The 19,484-nt window shown below is 42.8% G+C and overlaps 1 protein-coding gene across 1 annotated transcript in view; it reads right to left on the bottom strand.

Moving 5' to 3' along the window:
• Positions 1–19,484, bottom strand: part of DENND5B (DENN domain containing 5B) — a 106,720-nt gene that overhangs the window by 9,211 nt on the left and 78,025 nt on the right. Inside the window, exons 8-13 of the mRNA XM_040561769.1 lie at positions 12,337–12,430; positions 9,096–9,227; positions 8,140–8,292; positions 7,615–7,693; positions 6,289–6,370; positions 1,248–1,376 (exon numbers count right to left, since the gene is read on the bottom strand). Coding sequence (XP_040417703.1) covers positions 1,248–1,376; positions 6,289–6,370; positions 7,615–7,693; positions 8,140–8,292; positions 9,096–9,227; positions 12,337–12,430 — 669 coding nt within the window. The remainder of the gene's footprint in view (positions 1–1,247; positions 1,377–6,288; positions 6,371–7,614; positions 7,694–8,139; positions 8,293–9,095; positions 9,228–12,336; positions 12,431–19,484) is intronic.

The following is a 19,484-nucleotide window of genomic DNA, read 5'->3' as shown; positions in this document are numbered from 1 at the left end:
GCTGATACAAGCTGTTAGAAAACCATCGAGGGCATTTACTCCTGGTGCTACACGTATTTTACAGACCACTCTGAGCTCCATGGTGCCATAGCAAGGCTACTGAGCTCATCTCATTAAAGGATCAGTTTTGGTTTTGCTGCAAAGCACAGATGTAAACTAGCGCCACTCATAACAGCAGATCTGTGCCAACACACAGCAACCCCATTTAAGCCTGTTCAGGCTTTCCCACCATTATCTTCCATGGGACATATCCTCCCATCATCAAATAGCCTTGTCTAATGAAGTAATCTTCCTTCTGATCCATAATCCAGCAGAGAAAACTGAACAGGAGGCATCAGACCATTTAACCAAGTAGCAACAGGGACTTTGCTGCTGCTCTTCAAGTTCTGCAAACCCAGCATACATCACCAGTTGCCCAGAGTAGTGCAAAGGCACACCAGGAATTAACCTGGCAGCGCTCAGAGAAAGCACGCAGCTCGTGGCACTGCCTGCAGGCAGCAGTCTCCCAGTAAACTGCTAGCACAGGTAGAGGCAAATGAAACTTCAGGGAAAGACAGATCTGCCACCATATCTTTGGCTGATCACCCAAGAGGATACTGTCTCCTCTTTGTTCCCATTAGCATATTTGAGTATTTGTTAGTTTCCAGCATAATCATGCGCATAGCTCATCACAGAGCCAGTTCTGCCAAGAACTCCATGCAATAGCTTGGATGTTTTCTTTTCATAAGGTTTCTCCCTTTTTCTCCTAAACAGATCTCCTTGAGAGAATAGTCAGGAAACATCTACACAGGCAGATCCCTAAGTGCCTGTGCTTGCAAAAGGAGGCAGCACTGAGGGGAGCTGCTAAGTGGCTGGGAGGGCTGGCCTCCAGCCCAGCTCCGCTGCAGTCAGGACGTGCGCCTGCATTCAGCTGAAGTCAATGTTAACACAGGAGCGCTGTAAAAAAGACACTGCTGCTTCATTTGCACAAGATATAAGGATTGTGGGGCTGTGAAGTGGCTTGGATCAATGCACTGACCCAAAACCTAATGTTTCCTTCCTGAAAATTAGTTTTCCAGGCAGATGAGCAGACTCCTGCCCTGCTGGATGGGCAGTAGCTCCTCCACCAGCCCTTCAGTCCCTTCTGGTGGCTGGAAGCCACTGAACCCAGACAAGGCACCTGGCTGTGCCCTGAGCCTGCAGAGCCCCTTTGGCACATCAGTGAGGAAGATGTGAAAGTGAAGCTTTCAGAACAAGAGCCAACTTACTTGGCAAGTGCCTGGTTGGAAAGCAGCTGCTTCAGGTGCTGAGACAAAAGCTTCTTCTCCAGAGAAAGCCTTATCCAGGCTCGGGCTCGCCCCACATCTGTCTTTATTTCACTCATGTTCTGAACATGCCTGAAATGGATGGGAAAATAATAATAATAAAAATAAAAATAAGTGAATCATAAAAATCCTACAAGCTTCAAGTAGCAGCATCCAGTGTGATGCAGCAGCTGGACTGGAAAATGTCTCTTGATATTAGATGCTGCAGGGTAGACAGAGCCAAATCCCATCCGCTCCCCTGCATGTGACAAGTGCAACAGAAGCTCATGTGATTACTTACATGTAAGCACAAAAACCTGTCTGAAAACCATGAGAACGAACCTCCAACATGGCCCTACAGAGACCCACAGCCTGCACCATGGCACTGAGACCCCTGTCAGCCCCAGGCTGGCCTGGGGACGGGGGCAGCCCCTCCTGGGCACAGCAGGTTGTGTTGCAAGCACTCTACAGCACACATCAGCTGTGCTGCGTCCCAATGCTTGCTTAGCCAAGGTGAGCAGGGGTAGACCTGCACATCCTCGCACTGCCTGGAGTGGATGTCCCCACAGACACTGCTTATGATGTAGGAAGAAAACCAAACCAAACCAGCCACCTATGAGACCCATTTATACTACAGTAGCTCCCTAAAGCTGCTGACACAAACAGGTATGTCTGGGAGGGCAGCGGACAGTACACATCTTAAGAGTTGCTCCAAACCACAGTCTAGTCTGAAGGCTCTAACAAACCCACTAATGGCAGCAACAATGGGAAATCTGAGAAAAAAAGAGGATTATTAGAGAAAAACAGTGACAGGCAGTATCACATTTTCAGGGACGTAAGAGGTCCTCGTGTAAGTGGTAATCTGAACACCATGCGCAGAGTCTGTAGGAAAGCAAAACTAATATTGGGGCTTTTTTACTGCGGTTTTGCCTTTTTTTTAAAAAAAAACTTCCTATATTTCAGTTTGGAGAATGCCAGAAACTCCAGTTTGAGAGCACAAGGAGCTTTAGAAGAGGAAGAGAACTGCCATGGCAGATTGAAGCTGCTTCCCCAAACCCCCCACTTAGTTAAATAAAAAGCAAGAAAAATGACTAACAGTTCCCAGCAGGGGAAATAAAGGGCTGCAATTTCTTAATTTTCACGCAGTTTGCATATTAAGTGCACAGGCAATTCAGCCCTCCAAACCTTTGTGGCAGGCTCCAAGTATCATCGGCTGAGTTTGAACTGATCTTTGTTGCCATTATCTTTTACAGCCCCCTGTGCATTGCTGTGTGTTAGGAAATGTGGCAATATTTACTCCAAAGAAAATCCAGCAAAGTCATGCTGTGACTGATGCTTTCTGTGTTGACTAGTATAGTCTCACTGTCTCGTGTTTTTCCCCATCTGCTATATCCAAACACGTGCTTTGCGTTATATTTAGACCCTGCATTATTTGAGAAAAACACTCTCTTGTTTATAGAGCTTCTAGTGTAATAGGACTAGAGCCTTAGGAGCAAATTTGCAAAGCACAACCTAGTGCTGTCCAGAAATATGCGTTCGCTCTGAAAAAGTGAGGAGGATACCAGACATAGCTCATCAGCCCTTGGCACTGCTCTCTGCTAGGCTAACCTACCTGAAGCCTCAAAACACAGACGGACCTTTGCAATCCAAGCGGAGGTGTCTGCATCACACTGTTCTGTGCTGTGTGCAAGTATCTGAAGAACCATCAGTAACACACTGCTGATAGGAGTAGTGGTAGCTTGCCAGGGGCAAAACCTAGGCTAGTGCAAATTCCTTTAAAAAACAGATTATTATTTTTTCAAATAAAAGAAGCTTCCTTCTGTTTCCTAACGTGACACATGGATGGATGTGTCAGAGGCCTGCTTTTCGATGGACAGGTGAGCAGCACTAACTCTCAGTGCCCTGTAAAACAAAACCAGAAGGGCACAATACACTCAGATACAAGTCTTTGCCCTTTGTAAGCAAGCTTACGAGCCTCCCTCTTTTAGCAGCGATACCTACCAGCTGAATCACCACAGAGATCCTCGCTCCTGGCACTGGCAAGCCCTTTGTGAAACATTCCCCTTCTTGGCTCTGAGCGTGGCAGCCAGCACTAGACCTTGCAGCGCAGACAGCTGGGCACGTGGTCAGGAGTCCTTGAGAAGCAGGACGTGTACTACACTTGACTACACAGTGCTGAGATGCTCTCTTCAGACATTTCTTGCCTTTTGGGATGGGAAGATCAAAGCACAGAACATCTCCCTCCCTCTCCACTCTCCCTGACTTGGCTTAAATTACACCTAATATGACACACTAAGTAGAATATGTTATTTTGCCATGAGTGGATTCACATACAGATGGACTCAACTGTATTCCATGCATGCTCTATCCCTCTTTATTACCTGTTTCTGGTTGAGACCAGATTGGCATAAATCACGCATTTGGGACAAATCAGGATCTGCAACCATGCAGCTTGGCAGAAGCATTAAGAAGATTTGGTGATCCGTCTTGGTGTCAGCAGAGCAGAGTGTAGCAGAACAGAACATTCAGGAACGCAGATTTATTTCGTTCTCGCTGGTGACAGTCAGAACAGCTCTATTTTTATCAGTGACCTCAGTGTAAGCCCTGTGTGCTCACTGCTGCACAGCAAACTCTTTTTGTCAGAGAACTGAACGGCAATTTCAGTGCAATTCCCCAGGTTGGGACTTGCTTTTTAATCCCATTAGCAATAAAGAAAAATCTACTTTCCCTGCTGGATGTGAGCCTGGGGTATGGCGAGACATACCCCGCACAAATAGCTGTGCTGCCAGGAGAGGTTACAGCTGCTCAGCATCACCACGCCACCGAGGACAGTGCGAATGCTCCTGATGCCTATGCAGCCAGAAGAGAGCTGTGTTTAGCTGGTACCATTCAGGACTTTGATAACCCAGCCTGTTTTGACTGCAGCAGGTTACGTAGCACTTCTGTGGGTGCAGCACCCAGGTCTCGCACCCCTGGCTGGACACTCCTTGTGGGAGGGGTGGCACGGCCAGACCCAAAAGCTGGTCACAAGGAAGGGCTTGCCTGAAGGGAAGGACCCAAAACCAGAGCCCAGCTGGATCAAAAGTTCTGGGTCCATGCAAGAAGCAAAATAAACGTCTTGAGCATTTTCTGTACCACATCTAAGATGCATGGTTTTGTGAGGGAGGCAGAGGACACACAGCATTACCTACAGCACAGGCTTATCACAGATCCAAGAGCGTGACAGTGATTCAGCCCTGCTGTTTAAGTTGTTTACACAACCTTGCATGAGCCATCAAAAACAAGCTGTGCTTAAGGCAACGTTTAATCCTCTCACCATTCATTCAGTTAGCACCACAACCCCGGCAATTTAACAATTACCCATCCTTCTAGCTTCAGCATAAATGTGTGTGTGCAAACAAATATTAGCCAGCATTCCTTTCAAGCAGGAGAAAGGATGCCATGAGATTATGCATGACAAATTCAACTCACCATCTGTCTGGCGTTTTGTATGACCAGACATGTTTGTGTACAACCATGAATACCCAAGATACCACAAAAAGTAGTATTCTGCCTCTGTACTTTGAAAAGCAGTGGAAGCAATCCTGTGACTCAAGCAGCAGAGCTCAGGTTCGTGCTGGACTTCCATTAGGGAGCTTAGCAAGTGCATGGAAGATGAAACGCACTGGTGAGCATTACTGGGAATCCCCTCCCAGTGTGCAAGTTTCCGCTCCAGCTCCTCCTTCACCCTTTCCTTCCACTGACCTACTACATGCCCAGCAGCCTCACAGGACAGGGTTAAGTAAATAGGTGCCACGTCCCATGAGAGGGATGCTAAAATGACAGACACATGTTCAAAAAGCCCCTTTGACATTATACTCCTAATTACACTGCATGTGTTCTCCCTCCTGTTCCCTTGTAATGGCATATCATTTTAGCCCTACATGGCATGTTGTATTCTTCAAGAACAGTGCAAGATCCTTAAACCAGATAACATAAAACAAGATAGTTGCACCCCGCAGGTGGGAAGAACAGTCATTTTCTTTCAGAAAAACCTGACTAATCTATGTAATCCCACATCAGAACAAAACAATTGGTAATAACACACACGGTAAAATCACATCACTGTAATTGTAGATAGCTCACAAAAACATTGATTAATCTTAATTGTGCCTTCTTATTATGTGGAAGAAGGATGTGGCATTACAAGAAACAATGCTCATGTTCCCTCACACCTTAAATTGCTTGCAGCTCTTTACAGAGGAGCGTTATTGCATTATTCCTGCCCTCTTTTCTATGGCACTTCTACCCCACTGAAGTGCTTGGTTGTGGCAAGTGAAGTGTCGAAGAAGTGGTGTGACCTGGCTTGATCATGGAGATGTCCTCAGGAACAACTGTCTGGTGCTGTCACATCAGCTTCCACCCCTTCTTATTCTGTAATCCTTCAGGTTCCCAAACAATGCTTCATAAAACGCTCTCCAAAGCTAGGTCACCTACAGAGCACCTTCCCTAACTTCACATTCCAGCTTAAACTCACCTAAATACTAGGCTCATGTACATTTCTACATTTGTATATTTATTGGTCATAAAATGCTAATTGAAAAATGGAACATTGCTCAGACATTACAAGCAGATTTTTATGTCCCTTTGTTTCATGTATCAACCATACTTACTTGGTCAATAATTTAAAGCTAACAAAAAGAAACAAACCCAAGGTACCAAGGGATTCAATATTCAACGTATCTGTTATTTGTAGAAACTGGCTTTACTGCTAGAAGAAACCCCCTGGACAAGACAAAACCAAAACCCAAGTAGACCTTGGTGCATTTTTCATTGTCTTTTACCTAAAATAAGTAAACATGCAAAAAGTATTGTAACATAAAAAGGTAATGGTCTAGATTTGAATGCAGGCTGAGGAGAAGCTTTAATTCTACCTAACCTTTGTAAACCCAAAGCTAGTGAGGATCTTTACATTATGCTACCCAATTAAAACCACAATTAATACTTTAGGAATCAAATTATATACCTCATATCTTGTATCAGGGAAACCCTCAAAGTAGGCAAAGTAATTCCTGTATCAGACTTCCGTCTTTCTGTTCCAACAGCAACTACAGTAGAGAAAATATATGAAATTAATACAAAATTATAGCAATGGCCTGCAATGCATTTGTTTTACATAAAGCTGAAAACAATCTTAGGTCACTGGTAACTGCAACATCTCTGTTCATTAGCATTATCACTATTCTGGAAATGTGGAAGCAGACAAAAGAAAAAATACTTAATACGTTATCTATTTCTTCCTTAATTCAGCAATTAACTTGGGGATTTAAAAAGCTTCCTTTTTCATATGTGAAATAGATTAATATAAATCTATACATTGGTGAGTTGAGTTTTATTAGCAGTATGTTTTTATGGAAAACTCACAGCTGAGAAGGATGTGATAGAATTAAGCTACAGTAGCACATAAGATGCTAAGAATGCCATGCATTTCTGTACTCCCCTCCTCTGATCAAACTACTTTGTGGTGACACATTTTGTTCTCAGGAATTTATGTCGGCCAGTCAGATTCCTTAGCACATTACTCAGTGAAGCTTACTAAAAACTCTTTTGATGAGTGGGACGAGTTCATCCATCGATGCATCTTTGAGGACCAATCATAAAGTTCCCCTCTGCAGGATGTGACGATTTCCAGGGTCTTTGAAAGGTGACCCACAAAGTTCAGAGTCCTTTACTATAGCACAATGCAGCCACCATGGGATAGGGAGATCTCAAGGTCATCAGAAAACCAACCTCTCTTACAACACAGAAGTAATTTAGTGATTGTAAAAGGCCAAACCAAAGCATAAACTGGGTGCCTAGACTGATGGATGGAGATTAATTACACAACGTCTGAACCGTACCGTCCACCAGGATAAAAATTTATTGAACATGGAGATATTCACATTGTGATTTGGGAGACAGATTGTGATCAGCGAAAGAAAAATGTCCTAGCCTAAGTCAAAATGTCTTAGCTATGGCTCTAAGCTTTCAGCTGCTTCACAAATGGTCTCCTAAAGAAGCACGGCTTCTCACACCTTAGTCAACGATGACTAAAAGGGAATGAAGGTAGAGAACAGACATTGAGTGATTTCCAGACAGGGATAGTAAGCATCCTCATTTCTCTCCAATAATGTCAAGCTATTTTGTCCAGACATCAAGGCAGCTTCATAATGATTACAAAAGGCCTCAAAATGTAGACGTGATATTAGCAAGCAAATACACTGAAATCTCTACGTGAATTTCATGTGGTTGCACCGTTCCTCGCAGGCCTGCTGTGATGGACCCCCCAGGGCATGAACTGCTGAGTACTCACCTGGGGACTCTGCACTATGCTCTTGCTTCTCTTCTCTCTCCTGGTACTGAAGTAAATGGGACCACAAAGCAGATTTCCCCTGAAAAATTGAATATGAAGTAGCTTTAAATAAATCAGCCAATGAAAAAGATGCAGCAAAATAATGGGATGGCATTTCAGTGGGACAGAATTTCAGTAGTGAGTATGATTTCATTTCTCTTGGGCCACAAGACCTCAGAAGAGGACAGGATGCTCCCAGTGATCTAGCAGTGGGACCACTTGCTTTCTTTGTTCTCTCCCTGGTTTTGCTTCTGGAGGTTGAAAGAGAAGAAACCAAACACCAATTTAACAACATCATTGTAATTTCCAGAGCTGCCTTTCCAAAAAAGAAACCCTCACAAGATATGAACCAGCGAATCTGAGCCCAAAGATACCTTCTGCTTTATGTTGGAATGACGCTACTGAGCAGCAGCTTGGAAGGTATGGGGGCATTCAGTATTTGATAGAGCACTGTACATACAAAGTCCTGAGTTTCCAGTTACCAACCTGCTTGACCTGCAGACCATGACTCCAGATTCTTTCCAGCAGATCACAGAGACTAGCAATCAATGTATTTTCCTCCAGACCTGTTATGTTGGCTTCTCCATGTCCCAACTCGACTGCTTCATGGCCCATCTTCTCTACCAACATACGTTTAGTCTAAAAAAATTAGAAAAGAATTCCAAAAGGTTTCTAAAAAACATTATCTCACAATGGACAGAATAGATGAATTTATAGATGAATTTACTAAAACATGGTTGGGGATGATAATCTAGAGACCATTGCTAATAGTCTGGCCTGAGAAACATCACATCTTTACAGAGACTGAATTAAAAAAGAATAATTAAAAAATACAAGTTTGTATTATTTGTCCATACTGTCCTGTTTCTACATCCTTTTTCTATTGTCCTGTTCCTACACTGCTGCTTTGTTATTGACCAGTATCAAAGACAGAATACAGAGCTAGATAGATTTTTTTACATAATTATCATTATATAAAGAAACTATTCTTCAATGGAAATAAAAGCTTCTTTAATATTAGAAACTGCTATACTTCATTAGCTCTGCATAAACAGCATGCACAAGCTGCACATGCCAAATTCTTCCTTTTTTGACTGAGGGTCTCAATGCCTCAATCCCATTATATTTAGGTTACCTTTAAATCTGAACAATTAAAGGAAATCCTCCTTAAAATATTTGAGATCATCCTGATTCTCCTTCCTGCCCTTTTTACTCTTCCCACCAACTTGGACTGCATAAACAGAAGAGGGATAATACATTTTCTTCTTTTCTTAGCAGTTGAAAAATATAACGCAAAGGGATATCCACCCTGTAAATAGCCCGGTAGACCAACAGAACAACGCTGTTCCAGCCGTGAAGGAATTCAGGATACAACATGCAGATGCTATTTATGTTCAGCATAAGCAATGGGAGAGCCTGCAGAGGGATGAGGGAGGACTTACCTTCATGCGACATTCCTTCAGCAATCCTTCCACAAATTTACTGTTGGTCTGTGCAATCACAGCTGGAGAGAGGTCTGAGAGTTTGGGCTGCCTTAAATTTTTTCCTAGACTCCTTGCCTCCTGCATATATTTCTAAAAATAAGCAGAATAATTTTAGATATTGCAAATCAGAGGGGTTCTCCTCATCCTAATCCTAGGCAAGCAGATGCTGGTGAAAAGGAATGAGCTATTGTTAAGCTAGTAAAAACATGATTTGTCTGATGCTTAAGTGTCAGGCTGAAGAAGTGGAACGCTCCCTTATGACAACACAAAGAGGCAGATATTTTCCTGTGTGGTATCAGAGCAGTCAACACTAGCTAGTGAACTGTGCTGTTAGCCACTAGCACAAAGTTAGCCACACCACGTGCATAAAAGCGTGAAACCTTCATTCAGCAACAAAATCAAAATATCAAGAAAAGTTTCATTCCATTGTTATTTGACCTTCACTAATAAGTAAAAAGCCATTTGTCTAGTTTCTTGACCAGACCATACATGAATGGAAAAAAAAACTTTGAAAAGAATTTGCAAGAAGCAGAAATGCATCTAGTGAAGGAGAAAGATTTCACCCCTTACTTTGCGTCTGAATAGTTCATGTGGGAAAAAACAGACTTGATTTTATTCTCAATTAACTTCTTAATTACAAGTGAAGCTCATTTCAAATGAAACTGACATTTAGGATCATCCTTGTTTTTACTGTAGGGGTGCTAATTGAGAAGAATGTACAATAACTGGCATGCTTTTTAAAAAGAGATCCAAGCTATGAGAAAAGACTTTTAAGCCTCTTTGCTTCACTGTCTTGCTGTTCCGGGGTTGGATTTTGTTTGTTTGTTATAAAACAAAAAAGTCAAGCCCATCAAGAAGTGTCACCCGCCCTAACACCTGTGAGAGGACTACATGCTGAGCAAAGCTAAGAAGTTGACCACATTTAGGTGTGAAAATGGGAAGCCTATCAAAAAATTTCCCAGACACTATTCATAAAGTTTGTGTTAATAACAGTTAAATAATAGGACGTGGCCAAAGAAAACAGTCTTGAGGCAGCGTGCTCAGAGCCTGATGTTGGAATGCTCCATTTTTGTGCAAGACCTGTGAATTTCCAAATGTATGTTTTCATCTCATTAATGCTGCCTCTCTGGGGTGAACTGATGGCACATGACAATGACTGCTCTTCCCCCAAGAGGACCAGACCACGCTCCTCCAGCGACTTAGCACTGCTGCTGGCTGGGCTTTGGGGGTGCTGAGCAGTGCACAGTGACAGGGCACCCTACAACCACTTCACATCAGTCCAACGGGTCAGACAAGAAAGAAGGGTTCTGCCATAGAAAGCTGTGTTCAACTAGTTAGTAAGTACTCAGCTAGGTAATTACAGTTTCACTGGTACTGTAAGAACTTAGAAATAGTTGAAAAACTACTGCATATGGGAATAAAAATCACAGCTGATGAAAGCACATTGTTCAGCAAGCAATCGCAAAAGTGACTTCCATCTAATTTGGTGCAAAAATTGGCAGTGAGAACAGTGAAAACGTAATACAGAGAATATGTAAATAGGAAATCTAATACTTCTTTGTGAAGGCAAAGGTATAAATAAAATGTGGTTATAGTCTGAAGAGTGCAAAAAAATGATAATCTTATTTTATTTATTGCATGTCTTGCTATTAAATTTATTTATTTTTTTAAACTTTTAAGAGTTCAACAGGAGAATGAGTGTGGGACAATAGGACTAACTGAATACTCTCTGCCTGTACATCAGCGACCACACACCACCACCCTCCTCCATGCTGGGATGGGAAGATCCAGCAGTCAAAGTGACGCTTTTTTGGATTTGACACCCTAAGCTGAATTGCCAACCAAGCAACATGGGAAAAAGGAAGCAAAACAAAATTCTTGTCTTTCAGTCTCACAACTGTCATGTTTGCCAGGGAGCTGGCGTGGAAGCTGGGAGCTGGTTTCCAACTACTTTTCTGATTATAACCACACTTCCAAGCACTATAGGGATGTGCTCGTACTCTACGAGAAAGGGAGAGGTTTGGGATGCAGCAAAGACAGTGGTTCCTTACACTAAGACCTCAAAAGCAGCTTTCAACAAGAAAAACTAAAACATACCAGGCAGCATTCAGAGAAGGATTTTTTAGGAGGCCGTGCAGGAGGGGGTGGCCCCTGGTCCCACTCCCAGAAGGCCATTGAGTTCTGGCGAAGCAAAAGCTCCTCCGAGGGCTAAGAGGAGGCAGATGCCCCGATGGCAGAACAGCCAGAAAGAGAAACAAAGCAAGAGAAGCATGCATATGATCCACAGCCAAAAAGAAGAAAGTAAATACATGACAAAGTATTGAAAAGGCTCTGCTGAGATAAACACACAAGGCACAGTTTAAAATATACTTGCAAAGTCATCCTAGCAGAAACAGCAAACATTCACAAATGCTGTTTTGCTGTGTTTCCATGAAACACTGTTGGAAGCTGAGGTTCAAGAGTCCACTGACTCCTTTGAGCTTTTTAATTGCAAATGTCAACACTGGTCAACATTATATAGCAAGACGTACTACAAAACAGCACGAATGTTTTATTTTTGCTAGTGACATACAAAAGAAGCACATGGACATCAATGGAAAAATATGGCAGAAAATACTTAATGATGGACAAGAAACTGAAAAGATGGGAAAGAAATGCATGCATGTGACTAACATTTACAAGATGTGTGGGAGTTCCCAAGCTTCAGGCACAAAAAGACCTCGAAGTCTTAACCTTTCAAATGGGCTTACTCATGTCAGTAACCACATAAGGCAAAAAAAATCCTTTTAAAAAAGAAAAAGTCCTGCCTCATTTGCCTCTACAAAGCTGACATTTATTCAAGGACTTGGCTTTTCCAGAGACCTTCACGCTGGGCAGAGCTCCAACGCTGCACCCAGGCAGGCACCAGGGCTCTGCTCTTCACGTGCCATTACACGACAGGGGTCTGTATCAGCAAATAAGCTTTTCCCGGATGACAAAGGGACTGTCTTATTCCAAAATAACAGAAGTACATTATTTACATTGTGTGCATTGAAATTGTACAGCACATACAAATACCTGTGAAGAGCAGCATTTAAACAGCTGGAGACCCTACATAAACCTTAGGGTAGCAAGAGGACTACCCGAAGCAGCAATGCGTTGTTTGTCCAAGCCTCACCTCAGGGACAGACAGGTCGCACTGCCCACAGATGCCACCTACCTCTCTCAGATCATTATCCAGCCCGATGTGCTCCGAGTGCTGCCGGAGGCGGTCTTTCCTCCGCTGCGTGGTGGCACTGCGACTGGCCCAACGGCTGGGAAGTCAGAAGGAGAGAGAGAAAACACATGAGTGGAAAAGGTTGGAAGGGAGAGCCTGTATGCAGAGCTGGAGGATACCCAACAGACCCGCAGGGCAGGTGACAAGCCACCGGGCACCCAGCGGACCTGGTGGACACCTGCCTGCTGCCTGCCTAAGCGAGGCAGCGCCTGCCGCAGCACTGGTGCCACCACGAGGGACATTGCTGTGTGTAGGCACCCAGCAATGCCCCTGCTTGCTGCATTTGCTGACGTTTGATAGAAATGGTGGCTGTGTAAACACAAAAAAAGGGTATGTTTTGAGTAACAACTTCTAAAAAAATTGCTCTTCTGTGAGGTTTCTGGAATAATTCCTGCAGTGGAAGTACCACAAGAAATGTCGTCACCGTGACAGTAACTACTGTGATACTGGGAGCACCTATGTCTAGAGGATATCGGCAGTACTGACATTCCTGGGATTAATCGTGTTGCTGTCTTCACCATGTTTCTTTTTTTCCCATCATATTTCTAAATAGCAACAATTCTAAATAATTCTAAATAACAAAAATTCTATTTTTACTACATCTTAGTTTATGTCCAACTCAACGTTTTTCTCATCTGAAGCTGCTGCCCAAAAGCAGGAGCTAGGTAACCAGGTTTGAAACTGAGCAACCCCACAACTCCCAAACATCCAAGCTTCTTTGTGCCAGATACTGTAACAGAACACAAGATAACTCCGTGCCAACGAATTCAGAATCTCAAGTGATTGCAGGGTTTCTAATAATAACATAGCATTCTGTCAAATCCTTGCAAACAAAAATGTTCAACTGGTGCAGAGAATAAATAAGTTAATACATTATTTATAGAGGAAAGCTAAAATAACTGTGCATAAAACAACCTATCAAGCATTAAAAAGAAGTATTTTAACTCACATGAAGGCTACATCTTCAGAATGATATAAATTACTGTGGCTGTGCTTATTAAAATAAAGAAATAAATGCAGTGAAAATAATAATAAAAAAGGCCTGTAAGCCCTTCAGTGTCTTCATGAAGTCCCCTCTGCCTCTCTCTTGCACCCAGAAGTTAATGAGCAAAATGCAGCAGGGTTTGCTTGGTGAGCCTCTCCACACAGGTGGGTATCTGCAGGAACAGGAGTCACCAGACCCCACACCCATCCATTTCCACGTGCGTCCCAAACAGGAGCATATACAAACAGGATCTGAACTACTTGGGCAAGGATTTTGGGCTAGCAGCGTGTAGGTGGATGCAAGCCTGGAGGAGAAGCTTGCACGGAGCTGGACTTGGGTCGTGAAATGGCTGACGAGACATTGGGGAGGTGCAGGAGGCCCATGAGAAGTGCAGGGATGTAACCCTGCTCATCTGAGGCCTCCAGCTTCCGGAGAGCAAGACATGTACTTAACTGTCTCCACCAATTCCTCCAGTGAGGCAATCAAAGACCAAATTTTGGCTGTCTGGGTCCAAAAGGTTAAAAAAAAGTCACAGGAACTGAAGTTTTTATGGTCAGAATTGAAGTCTCTTCCCACCTTCCAAATAATATCAAGAAAAGAAGTGCAAAGTAAGAAATAAACACCTGGGTCTGCACATAATTATGGTTCAGCACTTCACCATCCCATATGACAAGAAATTTATTTATAAAACCCTGTAGCCTCAAGCCTGTTGTAAGTAAATGAAACAGCCCAATAGGTGTCTGAACAGGAGGCACTTATACCTTCTCAGAGGAACGCATTACTGACATAAGTGTCTCTGCACCTCCTCAGAAATCTTAAAAATATACAACCTGTGACTTTAATAAATCATCACATTCCTTGCAAAAGCAACACCCAACGCCTCATCAGATGACTGAGAGGCGAAGAAAAAGGCATTCTGATAGTCTCAGCAAGTTGAAATATAGCAAAAACCCAACCCCTTGAAACAGAGGATAGCAGAATTAGAATTGACTTTAGCTACCTGGCTCTAGATACCTCCCATTTATTGCAAGTTAATACCAAGCTTACTTTTCACACAACAGAATGCCAATAATACACCTAAATTTAAGTTATGAATCATGTATTGTCTTTATCATATTTTTTTTTGCTGTAATTCATGTTGTATATTCTGAATTCTAGACAAAGATTTGATCCCTTTCCACTTGCATTTCCGCAGTTACTGGAAGATTTAGGAATTACTACAGGCGTCCTTTGAGAGAACACGTCTCACTGAAGGTGAAAGTGGAATAAAACCCACAGAATAATTACAGGTAATACACTGTCATTAAAGCATTCTCAGTTAATTCCAGCCAACTGGGAGACAGCACAGGCCATTCTCCAGATTATTAATCAGAACTATTTGAACATTTTCAGCATACAACCGTAAAGATCATTAGCCACTTCTGAAGGAAGAAATTGCTGTTCATTAGGTGGAGCAATTACATGTGCAGCAGGCCACATGGCCCCTCTTCCCCAGCCGCCAGGCTAGGGAAGAGAAGCTATCGAGTGCTGGGTGAGGTCTGTGCATTCAGATGCTGCTCTGAATCTCTCTGGGAGATTTGGTGAAGATCTAACAGCAGATAGGCAGCATTAAGCAGCTAAATCTTTTAAAGCCTTTTCTTTACCGGGCTGCATAGAATAATGCTTAAATATCACAATAACCATTCCCTCAGCCCCTCATCAGCATAGATCACATTTTTGCCCTTCAGCCACTCCAAATGATTCCAAAAGGGGCTAAAAGCCCTCCCCACCTCCTTGGGGGTTGCTGAAATCACATTTGGGTGTCTGGAGCTGGACTCCTCTCCTGGCCCTGCCATAGGCCGGCTGCCTCATTCACACCTCGGCTGGTGCTGCTGACCAAGAGAGGAAAGCTGCGCTTACACATGCAAATGTGTGCTTGTTTTGATCCCTGACCCTTGGGCTTTTCCATTAAACCTCCTGGTCACCCTACGAGTGCCCACATCTCTACGGAGTGGTTGCCAGAGGAGACAAAGCCCCCCTGGCTGGTCCTGAAGCTGCCCAGCCTAGGTGTTGCCGCCCAACTATGCCCTGACCTGAAGAAATCCCCCTCCCTATTTTTTTAAATATTATTATTATTTCACCTGCAGAGCCCTGAGCACGGGCTACTAGCTTGTTTCATGTATTCCCCACAGCAGAGGTGTTGCTCCAAGCACCAAGTCTCTGGGGGCAAAGCAGCTGCAGCTCAGGTGCTGTGGTGCAGAGAGCCCAGAGACACGCTGCCTATGTGAAGCAGCAAGAAAAAACTCTTTTTGGTAGTCTGTCCTCATCTACTGATGCCCGTGCCCAAAGACAAATGCTCTTTCCCCTCAGGGACTGCGAAAAAGCAGTGATATTTCAGAGTAGGGACCAGGGAAGACCGTGTGCTGCTCAATATAGAGAAAATAAACAAAAGACTCTTCACTGGAAGTGTCTTCAACATCAAGACTGTAAGGTCAACAAGAAAGTCAGTATCGTCTGATACCACATTAGACCCAGCAAGCACAGGAGTAGGTTTGCAGAGGGTGGAGGAACTATCAAGATGGCACTTGTACAACACAACACTTAACCTGTGATGCTTGATTTCTGTAATAAAAATGGAAATACAGTCAGCATCAAAACGGAACTGTCAGAAACCAGTCTAGCAGAACAGCAGCCTGGACGTGCTGTACTGCAACCATGTGTTCATCTCTTTCTCCCACTGCCTCCCTTTCCTCCTCCTCAATTCAAAGCTCCATGAAGGCATGAAGAAATGAAGCCTACCCAAACAAGCCACGGGTGCAAAGGGCAGAATATACATTGCAGTAGGTGTAACATGCTGCCAGAGAACAAGAACGTGAGAGGCATCTCAAAGACAACTTCAGTCACAAACTGATTTAACTAATATAGCCATTGCCATGAAAATCACTACAGTAATTTACAATCAATTTACATTGATAACAAAGAGAGAGGTGGAAGGAAATGAATGCACTTGTCTACAGGACAGAACATAAATCTCCTCATAGAGATCATCTCCCGAGGCAGACTGCTATTTAGGTCTGCAAATCATGGCAATACACCTTTTACATACATACAGGAATTATCTGACCGTGTTTCTCTATTCATAACTTAGCACACAGATGTACCATGCCTCCAACAACCCTAAAAGCAGGCATGCAGTCTGCAGGCATTAAACACAAACTGCACATGTAATCTGCTCAGGCTAAGGAGCAGTTCGTGTGGGACTACACTGAGATTGCACGTCAAACCCATGTTGGACCAAACAAATTAAAAGGAAGGTCATATTTCCCTGCGAACTTCAATTCTGCATAGTTATTATAAAATGATATATTAACTGAAATAAGTTAATTGCCCTTTTACTGCCTTGCACTGGTTGAGCCAAGGATCAGCACGCTCATCCAGTTTCAAGTTCCCATAATATGAAATTCATATTTCAGAAAATGTTTTAAAGCACTTATTGTCGAAGTCAGTCACATTATATTCTCAAAAATGAATGTATTTTGTATGTATGTAACACAAAGGGTTAACATTTCCATTGCACCTGTCAGTGGTTTGCTCTGTTAGGTTACCTAATGTTATTGTACCACCAATTATTGTACCACTTGTTTCAGATTTTCATACTTAAAAGGTGAGCTTTCACTAAACACCAAGTTTAAATAACATCAGTGTTGTGTGTGGATGGCTCAGTGCTGACTCATGTCTTACTCAGATGCACTGCAGAGATGTTACTCTCTACCACTTCAAAGTGCAATTATCTGGCTTGATTTAAGAAACAAAAAAACTTCAGTGAAGCCTGCCAGCCTTAAAACAGTACCCAGCATGTCAGGAGGTAGAAAAAGCACATATAGTAAGAAGTACTCGTTAGAGGAGAGACAGGTCATTTGTCACACAAAAAATAAATTGGTTAAAGCCAGAATGAACTCTATCATCATATACAGATTCAACAAAAGGATACTGCTTTGCATAACATAAATCATATTTTCTTTAAAAACATTAGCCACATTAACTTTACTGAATAAGCAAGCAGTAGTTCTATTTAAAAATTAGGAAAACTAATGGGCGGGTAAAACCTGGGCAGCTCCCAGCATGAAGGCAGTGGTGGTGATGGAGGCCACAAGGCTGTGCTCACACAAGTTGCACCATAACCTGCATCACAAAGATGAACCAATCTTGTACATTCTCAATGCATAATTTTTACAAATAAATACTGACATAGTGATGATGTCAGCAAAATGCAGCACAGGAACAAAAACCTGCAGAAAGCAAGGAAATTTTTTTGAAATCTGCTTTACAGGTAAGAAGAATGTATCACTTAGCTAAACCCCGAGGTCAGGAGGCAAACTACAGAGGGATCTGTGCTGGAAGACTTGCACTGTGCTCTCTTCTGAGGGTGACTGCAGGTAACACTGGACACAGAGGACAGACAAAAGCACCAAGTTCACAGGATGCCAGAATACGAATGAAAGAACTCAGAAGAGAGAAGTGGCCAGAAAAGGGGAAATGCACAGGTCAGGAAAGCAAGTAAGGGTGAAAGCAGGGCATAGATAAAGAATGTGGAAAAAAAACAGAGCTAAATGAAGAGGAAGGTTACAAAAATGATAATCTAAGCCTTTTTGTAAGTGTGTAACAAAGCAAAACCTTCCCTCTAAAGATAAAAAATAAATAAATAAAAATCAGTTGCTCTTTGTGGATAGCACTACAAATTGCCAGTGCTAATATATTCCCATGCTTGATGTGCAATCAGTGTTTTCCTCTGCAAAATTTAATCTCATTTATCAAGCTTCTTAGTACAAATTAAGTTACAAGGTAATCAATTAGATTGAAAACACAGCTTGCTTCATTGTTCTAATTCTGCACTGTAAGCATATTCACCATCATTTAACAATTAGCTAATCACAAACCATGAAGTGTTTATGCAGCTTGTCTTTTTGTCATTCAAATTACTTTCCTGAATTGTTGCAAAATTATCAGCCAGTGGAATCCCAGATAAAATTTCAAAAGCCTGGCAGAAAAAATACATGGGAAAGAAGAGGGGAATATGTAGAAACCACAATGTGGTGCTGGTGTTTGAAAAAGGAAAGGACAATTCTGGAAACTGATGCTTTTTTCCAGGCTGGTAGACACACTGCCTAAGTGGCTGCAGCCCATTTCCTCCTGGGACATTTTCTAGGAGGACTTCTGCAGAAACCACTGTTTTAGGAGGTTACAGCAGTGTGGACAGGACATTTTTGAACTCATAGAAAGCTGCAGCTGCTGCCTGCAGATTCAGAAAGTTTTCCTATGAAGTGGGGGTTGTATCAAAGGGGATGAGTGCAGAGAGAGTATCCCAAGCAGGACACTGCTGCCTGATGTGAAAGGGGACAGAATTGTGCTTTGTGGTTGGATTTTTTTCCCCTTAATTGCTGTTGGTGGGATGAATTGCTCTTTTCCTTATATAAAAATATATTTATTTTTATTTATACAAATATTTGGACACAATAGTTACCATGTTTTGCTTAAGTTTAGGTCTACATATTCTGCAGTCAAAGTCTTTCCGTGTTCTGGCAGTTTTGATCAAAAAGATGATTAGGGTATTTACTGTAGTTACTATAATTACTGTATTTCTGAGAGCCTATTCTTCAAATATATGGAGTTTTGTTGATGGTGGAGGTTTCTTTTTAACCTTACTGAAAAGAAATGAAAAATTAAATTTGGAGTTACTGTCAGGGAGGTTTTGCTTAGCCGAGCAAGTCAATATTCCCTGACCACCCTGGGGGAGAAGGTACAGATCAGCCCCGAAGACACCAAGCAGGCACCTGCAGCCTGCATGAGCTGGCCAGAAAAGGAGCTCATGTAAAAGGGGCTGTCTTCCCAACTTACACTGAGCAAGCAGATGAGCAAAAGCAGCAAGAAGTGTAATGCTGGCTAGGGCCAGAGGAGCACAGGTCCACCCTCCTGTCCAGCCTCCTAAAGGACATCTTGGGGGGAGAGGGAAGAAGCAGCAGAGTGACAGAAGTAGGGCAAAGCAGGCTGCTGAGCGTGGCTGCAGGCTGACAGATGAAACATTATTAGACTTCGCTTTATGACAGACCTTGGTGTTTTAACACTTATA

This window comes from Cygnus olor, chromosome 1 (genome assembly GCF_009769625.2).
Source record: "Cygnus olor isolate bCygOlo1 chromosome 1, bCygOlo1.pri.v2, whole genome shotgun sequence".
Classification (NCBI taxonomy): domain Eukaryota; kingdom Metazoa; phylum Chordata; class Aves; order Anseriformes; family Anatidae; genus Cygnus; species Cygnus olor.
This window is presented reverse-complemented; position numbering and strand designations above follow the sequence as displayed.